This window comes from Camellia sinensis, chromosome 15 (assembly GCF_055761805.1).
Source record: "Camellia sinensis isolate YWXY chromosome 15, ASM5576180v1, whole genome shotgun sequence".
NCBI classification, from domain to species: domain Eukaryota; kingdom Viridiplantae; phylum Streptophyta; class Magnoliopsida; order Ericales; family Theaceae; genus Camellia; species Camellia sinensis.
Genome location: NC_138975.1, coordinates 110,616,352 through 110,625,599, shown reverse-complemented (window position 1 = coordinate 110,625,599; position 9,248 = coordinate 110,616,352). Strand labels below are relative to the sequence as shown.

General features: G+C 43.2%; 1 protein-coding gene across 1 annotated transcript; it reads right to left on the bottom strand.

The window, feature by feature from the left end:
- Positions 1–407: 407 nt before the first annotated feature.
- Positions 408–914, bottom strand: LOC145813202 (uncharacterized). The gene has a single exon (XM_082908478.1). The coding sequence runs from the start codon at positions 912–914 to the stop codon at positions 408–410; it is 507 nt and encodes a 168-aa protein (XP_082764604.1).
- Between the last annotated feature and the right edge of the window lie 8,334 nt (positions 915–9,248).

Here is a 9,248-nt window from a genome sequence, read left to right as displayed (position 1 = left end):
GCATACACACACCCATGTGGCTTCTGATCAACCTGATCATCTCTCGGAGCATAGGCTTTTTGCACTAACTGAACCAAAGCGGCTCCCTAATTAACTCGCGAAGTTTGGACTGAGTGAGCCTGCTAGTGGCTCTGAGTCTACCCCGACCCCGATGCATCTCCCACCCGTGGGCAAACCCTCTTCATATGCCCTGGCTGACCGCACTGATAGCAAGTTGGCCCCTGCCCCCTACTCTGAGGCTAACTCTAAGATCGGTTAGGTGGTGGTGGTGGCAACATCTGTTGTCATCCTCTCTTCTATGGACATGCAAAGGCCTTGTGACCCAGTTGGCCACACTTGAAACAAGAAAAACCAATCGGTGCACTCTTTCCCGAGCCCGCACTAGGCAAAGGAAAGGTGGATTTGGACTACTGCGGTTGGGACTGGGATGAAAAGGTATTCCTGCTCTTCTTGTTGGGCCTATAGTCCCCCTGTGACCCTTGACCCCTCGACCTTGACCCTCGGATTCTTTCCTCCTCGGTAATCTCTACGTATGCCGCCGCTTTCACAAGTCGGTCATAATTCCAAATCATGTTCCCGGCAACCTTGAACAAGATCTTGGTTCGTAGTTTCTTCTCAAACTCAATGCAACGTCGCTCTTCCGTTGCTACCAACTCTAGTGCAAACCTGGACAAACTAGAAAAGGCCGCTTCAAACTCGGCCATAGACATGTTAAGTTGCTTGAGGTCCTGAAATTCCAGCCCCAACCTCTCCCTAGCAGTGGGAGGTAGGTACTTGTCTTGGAAAGCCACCACAAATGCTTCCCATGTCGGTTGTATTCGACCCTTGGCGTATTTCCACCATTGGCCCGCATCTCCCTTGAGGTAGTAACTCGCCAGAGTCACTCCTAGCTCACTATCCTCAATGTGAAGCATCTCGAATGTCTTCACTATTTGTTCGAGCCACTCATCCGCTTTCTTAGGCTTGGGGCCACCGTGGAACTCATCCAGCTTGGCCCGCAAAAACTCCCAGTAAGAAAGTTCGCCCTCGTCTCTACGACATTCTCTCTAGCTTGGTTCTTCGCCCTTAGTATGTTCATCGATTCCCTCAGGGCCCCCTTTGCGGCTTGACCCGCTTGCCCCGAAATTTTTGCTTGCCCCACTTGCTCGGCCATATTAGCTTGGCCTAACCCCTCCTCTTGCACTGGAACCTCATGGACCAATACTTCATGCATACCTCGACGAGCCCTACCATGCCTTCTACCTCTACCACCACGGGTTTGATCCCTTCCTCACATCCTAATTAAGGAATAAGATAAACAATTTAGCATATAATCTCAAATGTGCTCGCGACTTCTCTCACACGTTAAACCACAACAATTTATATATTTCCTACCATACAAACAATTCAATTCACTCCACATAAGCACTTAGTCACGTAAGCACATACAGATTACCCACTATGGTATCACAAACAACATCCCAAAAGTCCAATCCCATACCCATATAGTCACATAAACATGTTATCACATAATCATAAAATAAAAGACATCTCATAATCATGCGCACTGAACCCATTGTGGTATAACAACCACTCCCCACGAGCTGCAAGTACTCAAACCTGGTAACTCTGATACCAAGTTGTAACGCCCCAAAATAATCCAACATAAATTAGGTACATCAATCAACATCCATTAAAGAAGAATAGCAATTTTCCAACCTTTACATCATTAATCAATAAGGTTTGTACAAAAATAGTCCCACATGTGAATTATACATTCAAGGATATAAAATACATCAATCTATAACAAGGAGAACATCAAATCTCAAAAATAAATAAAATGCCCTTGGAGGTTACATATTCCAAGGCTTAAACCCGATTACACAAAAATGGTTTCGTGAACCCATGCATTTATAGCCCATGGCTAGCAAATTGAACCACAACAAAATAAAAGTCATTTACTCTCTACAAAATGTGTCTACGCCCTCAACTCGGCGGGATCATCACGTCTTTTCCTGCACCAAAATCCCGTAGGGGTGAGAATAAAGCCCAGTAGAGAATTCTTAACAAAGTATATACATTTATGCAAGAATTTCCAATATGAAATGCAAATGCCATGCTATGCCAAAAAGATTTCATTTACATCTCTTTGAAAACCACCATGCATAATGATAACTTGAAATTCTCTGCAAATTCAGAAATTTACAATTTAATTCATTGGGGCGGTAAATACGACGCAGGTAATCCCTAGGTTGGTGTCTGCAAGTAGGCATAACTAGCACTACCCAAAACCCCACTTTACCAGTTGCTAACTGGAAGGGAAGTTGTACGTCCTCCATGCGTGTTTTTGGTCTTTCACCCTGAACACTTAGGCCAACTTAATCAATTTCATCTGCACCTCCTATTCGGACTTACCAACGTATTTACCCCAAAACATTTCAATAAATTCATTTCGCAACATTACTTTCTCAATGCAAATGTTTTCAAATCTCAACTCAAAACTTGCAACAATGCAATATTAGAAATGCCAATACAATATATGCCAAAGCTAAATAATAACCTTGTAATAATCAATTGAATGAACATGCAATACAATAATTGTCATCACTATATAACATTTTCCCACCATAAAATTTCTCAACGATGATTCATCATAATTAAACTTTCAACTCCTCTTACAACATTACCAAGCATGATGTCCATCATTTCATTTAAATTCATCAACAAATGAATACTTTCACAATTTCGTATTAAACCAACAATTTGTTACTCCATAACTTTACCTACAATTTCAACTACAAATTTCCATTTCCATTTTTCACACACTCTATGAAATTTATCATTTCTACAATGGCAAAAGATATTTTCCATTTCCATTCTTCCATTGTGACATAACAACAAATTGATTAATTTTATAACCCTTAATCCAGTTCAAAGAAAATTCATGAATTTGGGTCTTTGGCTAAGGTTAGGCCTCTCTTCACCGTTTTTAAAAGGGCACTCACACAAGACATCTTTCCCACACAATGAAAGTGAAACCCTTAAGGATTAACATAGAAAGATTTGAGATTTTGAAACCAACTTTTGAAAATCTCCACATTCTTGAGCCAAAAATCAAAACCTACATAATAACTTGAAGAAAACCCTAAAATCAACATCAACCTTGCAAAACATGTATATATAATTCAGAGAAGTCCCTACCTCAAGTTTTTGGAGAGAAAAGAGATAAAACTCCCTAAAATTAACGGTGACGAATCTCGATCTTAACCGCACACAATGTAGCTCTAGAGGAGCTCTTTAGCTTTGATGAAGAAGCTTGGGTTAGAAATGCAATAGACCTAAAGGGATCAAGAGTTCTAAGTATTTTGGTATAGGAAATGTAGAGAGATTGAGGAGAAAAGGGTTTTTAGAGAGAGAGAGAGAGATGTGTATAATGATATACACTCAGCCCAAGAAAAAAAAAAGCTGATTTTCAGACTGCACAGAGGCCCATACATGCGGCGCCCTCTTCCACACGTGCGGAGTGTCTTCCCGCATGTACGACTTTTACCCCTGCATGTTCAGTGGTCCCTCCCCGCACCTCACTCTACATCTACATATAATGCAGTGTGCAAGCTGAAAAACCCTCCACTTCCCTACACGTGCGGCCATCTCTCGCACGTGCGACCCTAAGGCCCCGCACATGCGGCCCTGGTCCTCCAGCCCAGAATTTTTCCGGTTCAATTCCAGACACTCCGGACTCGACCGTGCACCCTCCTGTAGACGTCCCCCGAACGCCCCGGGAGGGTTGAGCTCCCGTTCTGTTCATTTGGGGTCACTACAGCTCGGACTCTTAAAATGTCACGGTTCCTAATCTGAACCAAAGAGTCCAAATCCGGCAAATCGTTTTGAGAAACTGATTTTTTTTGAAAAAGTAGTGCCAAATATGGACTGCTTTGCCAGATACAGAGTCGCCACCTAAATATTTTATTTTGGGAAATTTAGGAAACCCTGACTCGGTGCCAAGAGGCCACGTGTCCGTCATCACCAAAGTTGCCTCGGCTCGGGAACTTGGGTACGATTGGGGAAGGTCACTTCGTGAGCACCCCCGCTCGCCCGGTCATAGACCGGCCTCTACTAACAATGATATCTAGTTTTGAAAACATTGTGAGTTCTTATTCCAGTTATTAGCCTAGGTTACTATGTGATGCTCACAGTATATAAGTATAGACCGGGTCGCCTGAATTGGAACGAAACATTTCATGTTTTTTTTTTTTTGAAAATGGTTTGCTACCCGCAGGTAGGCTTTAAAACATTTGATGATTTATTCCAATTTAAGTAACCCAACCTTCACCCACAGGCATTCAGGCAGATATATCATGTAAGCACATAGCCTCATGGTAAGCATGCTATTCATGGCAGTCACTCACACGCATGCAAGGATGCTAAAGCATAAAGCTTACCGAGTACTCCAAGCCAAAATAAGAATTCATTAGAAATCATGCATGATCCTAACTATACAGAAATGCCTAATGCAACACATGCAAAATGCAATTATAGTAGGCTCGGCTATTCTAAGATGATATATGAAATGTCACAACTATCATGTATTCAATTTAGAATCGAAAGTACAATGCAGTTAGTATGATGCGCCGAGCCCGGTGCATGCGATACAAATGAATGAATGCAAACATGCTGTCATACTGTATGCTAATTTAAATATGCCCTAATCTAACCATCATAAGCGGATAAATAAAAGGGAGAAAGACGTTGGGTTGGAAGACATACATCACACTCACGCACACTTATTACAGTTATGCCCTCGCTCAGAGGGTCCGAATAAATATACAGTCCCAATATTACAGTCCCGAATAAAAGAATATTACAGTCCAAAATATTTCAAAATCCTAATTAATTAATGAATTAACTAAGAAAACAAATAAAACTGGCGTGCAAGCCAGGGACTGCCTTGCTTCTGATGGATGATGCATGTCCGGATTGTCTTGCGCGGGAATCCACCGGAATGCCCCAATTAGCCTCTATTTACACCTGTTCTTGAAATGCGTGCCAAGCCCCGGAAAGTTGCTGATTCCTCATTTTGCTACAACAGAGAGCAGGAAAGGGGCATAGCAATGTATTTGCACAAATATATGCATGTCTCGATCCTCGTGCCACCAATCACGCATATCGAGGCATGATGGCCGAGAAGTCGAAATGCACAACTCAATATAGGATGAATGCACATGAAACTACAACTAAAACCTAACTCCATCATGGGTAATCCGGAGTGTCGGTGACTGGGGAGTTGAGACACATTCCGTCACTCGGAGTACGAAATGTACCTCGTTTTCCGTCCCCGGACTAACTCCTATTCCGGACATGATGCAATATGCATGATATGCATGAAATGCAACTAAGATACAATCCTAACATACTCAATGCTATGGAATGACATGCCTCGAAATACGTGCACGTAGGCACGCAAACCGAGAAAATAGCAGAATGCAATCTAAGATACAACCTAGTACACATAATGCTATGAAAATGATATGCCTCGAAATGCGTGCACACGGGCACGCAAACCGAGAAAATAGCAGAATGCAATGAAAATGAGGTGCCTCGAAATGCATGCACACGGGCACGTAAACCGAAGCGATGGCAAAATGTTATGTAATGAAAATGAGATGCCTCGAAACGCGTGCACACGGGCACGCAAACCGAGGCGATGGTATATGTAATGAAAATGAGGTGCCTCGAAATGCGTGCACACGGGCACGCAAACCGAGGCAATGACAGAATGCAATGAAAAGCCATGGAAGCATGATATGGACTTATACCAACATGAGTGAGACTCAGCCACACTCACATAGGATGCCGGCGGATAAAAATAAAGTGCCTCGAAATGCGTGCACACGGGCACGCAAACCGAGGCGGTGGCAAAATGTGATGAAATGACATGGAAATGACAAATGGGCTTATACCAACATGAGTGAACCTCAGCCACACTCACATAGGATGCCGACGAATAAAAATGAAGTGCCTCGAAATGCGTGCACACGGGCACGCAAACCGAGGCGGTGGTAGAATGTGATGAAATGACATGGAAATGACAAATGGGCTTATACCAACATGAGTGAACCTCAGCCACACTCACATAGGATGCCGGCGGATAAAAATGAAGTGCGTCGAAATGCGTGCACACGGGCACGCAAACCGAGGCAGTGGCGAAATATGATGAAATGACATGGAAACATGATATGGACTTATACCAACATGAGTGAGCCTCAGCCACACTCACATAGGATGCCGGCGGATAAAAATGAAGTGCCTAAAAATGCGTGCACACGGGCATGCAAATCGAGGCGGTGGCGAAATATGATGAAATGACATGGAAACATGATATGGACTTATACCAACATGAGTGAGCCTCAGCCACACTCACATAGGATGCCGGCGGATAAAAATGAAGTGCCTCGAAATGCGTGCACACGGGCACGCAAACCGAGGCGGTGGCAGAATGTGATGAAATGACATGGAAACATGATAGCAATCATTCTAATGGAATTTTAGCAGTAAAATATGGGGAAAAACAGTCCCGAAATGAGGCGAAATGACATGATATGCATGGAATTGTCCCGAAATGTAAATTTAGGTACCCGAAATGACCTATAGCTTTGCTAAACATGCACAATATGGACATGCAATGCAAAGACAGAAGCTAGACAGTCCCAAAATATACACTTTCACAGTTATAAACATGGCCAAACAGCAAGCATAGGTATGGTAAAAATAGCATGCAAGAAAGGGGGCCAAGAGATGGGTAATGAAGCAAGTGATATAAGCAAAACCCAAAATGAAAAATTTCCTTCTACAACATTGAAGAGGGACGAAAAATATTAATATTTACAGTATATGGAAGCCTCAAAATCAGTATACAGACATGCTAAAAATGTGATGCAAAACAAGGCTCAAAAATGGCTATAACATGAGGTATGCAAAATAATCACCAAACAGCCAAAGACCCTTAATAAAATATGTAGAATGGACCAAAATAAGCACTTTTTCAGAACTGTAAAATGGCCAAAAACAAAAGCATGGTAGGCTAACTAAACATGCAAGAATGGGGAATAAAAGAGAGATATAACATGAAGTGACCTATGGAGACCCCAAACCATGAAAGGACCTAAATGAAACATTAATTATGGACCAAAATAAGAACTTTTCCAGAACTGTAAAATGGCCAAAAACAAAAGTATGGTAGGCTGCCATTGCATGCAAGAATGGGGAAGAAAAGAGGAGTATAAAGGTAGGTATAACATGGAAACCCCAAATGGTGTTGAGCCCTTCTTCAATGTTGAAGAGGGGCTCAAAATAAGCCTAATATCAGTTTACAACATGCTCGAAAATAAATTTCTCATGGGCCAAAAATAGCATGCAAAATCATGACATATAAGAGGATCAATGAAGCAAGTGTGTCATGGAGGGCTCAAACAGGGTTGAGCCCTTAATGAAAAGTGAAGATGAGCTCAAAAGAGGGCCCTTTTCAGTTAGGGCCGGAGCTTAAAACAAAAAGCAAATGGGGCTTACAAATAGATCAAGAAAAAGGGTCAAAAGGGTAAAAGTATTACTTACCCTTGAAGACTCAAACTTTTGTTGCTTCTTGGACCAATTTGCAGCTTCTTTGGCCTTTGAGAAACCTTCCTTGTTGCTGGAAATGAGATGGTGGTGGTAGAGCTTGGTGGTGTAGAAGGGATGATGGTTAGGGACTTAGGGTTTTTTGAAGAAATGAGAGCTATGGAGATGGAGTTGTATATGGAGACTTGAAGAACAATTTTTCTAACCCCAAAATACTACAAGGCTTGCTTGCTATATAGGCCAAAGAAGGGGTGTAAAGGTGGGGGAAAAGGAGAGTAATATTCCCCCATGAAATATCCCCCAGATAAAGATCTTGTCTGGGGGAAACAGCTCCACAGCTGTAAAGTGTACAGTGCAAGGAAGCAGGCCGGCCTGGTACTTTTGTTGCAGGTGGCCGGCCGGCCACACCCCCTAGCCGGCCGGCTAGGGGTCAAAAGGTTCAATCATATTTTCTGGCCGGCCAGCAACTGGTGAGGTACTCCTATGTGTGTACAACACAACCATGTGGTTAAAAGTCCAAGAAAGTGGGTCCAAGGGGTTCAACATTAGCTCGGAAAGAGGGGTTCAAAAGGGTCAATTTGAATTACTGGCCGGCCATGAACTTTTAGGGTCCTCTCATGTGTGTATATCACAAATATGTGGTTCAAAGTTCAAGAAAAAAGGTCCAAGGGGTTCAACATTAGCCCGGAAGAAAGGGGTCAAAAGGGTCAGGTAACCTTAATGGCCGGCCACCAACTTTTAGGGGCCTCCCATGTGTGTAGATCACAGATATGTGGTTGAAAGTTGGCAACATTAACTCCAAGGTGTTCAACATTAGCCCGGAAGTCAGAAAAACGGGCGTCGGAGGGCCTCGGAGGAGATATAACTGGCTGCTGCAACAATTACTAGTCTCCCGTCCTTCAGTGACCTTCCCCGTGATGAAACAGAGGTACCTGCCAAAAATGAGCAAAAACCGATGCAAAACGAATGTTCGGGGACCAAAACACGCAGTTCGGGGTCCCGAAAATGGGCTGTTAATCACCGAAAGTGGCATTCGACTACGAAGTGGGTTTCTCAGACCTCAGTGTCCCTCAAAAGGGAGAAAATAAGATGTATGCCAAAAATCAGAGCAATAGGAGATGGTTAAGCGGTCCCGAACCGGGGCACACGGCCTGACGGCTCCGAAAACCGGAAACCGGACTCCGAAATAGGAAAAAAGGCCTACGGCCACCAAATGTAGAGATGGCCTACGGGACCTCTCCCTTCCCTCAGGAAAAGAAACAGAGAAAACCGAGTCTGGTTCACAAATCGAGACAAGGCACAGAAGAGGGTTCGGAAGTCCGGAGGCAGGGCTCACGGCCGCAACTCTGAAACTTCTGAACGAGCACACTATGTAACATCACCAAGCGCTCAATCGGTGATGTCTGAGTCTTAAAGTCGGTCAAAAATGGGGTGTCTACACCTCCGAAATAAGTGACACTCACCCAGAATAAACAAGGACAAGAATTTGAGAAAAAACTTCCGAACGCAATGAACCCAATGAAGACAATGAGTGAAAAGAAGTGTAACAAAGTTGGTCATCACAACAATCATAGCTATCCTCCACCGATAGCCCAAAACTGATATTTCTAAATAGATATACAATCTCCAAGACAGACAAACAATCTAAATTTCCA

Coding starts and splice junctions, on each gene's coding strand:
- LOC145813202 (XM_082908478.1), bottom strand. CDS start 914: ATGCTTCACATTGAGGATAGTGAGCTAGGAGTGACTCTGGCGAGTTAC.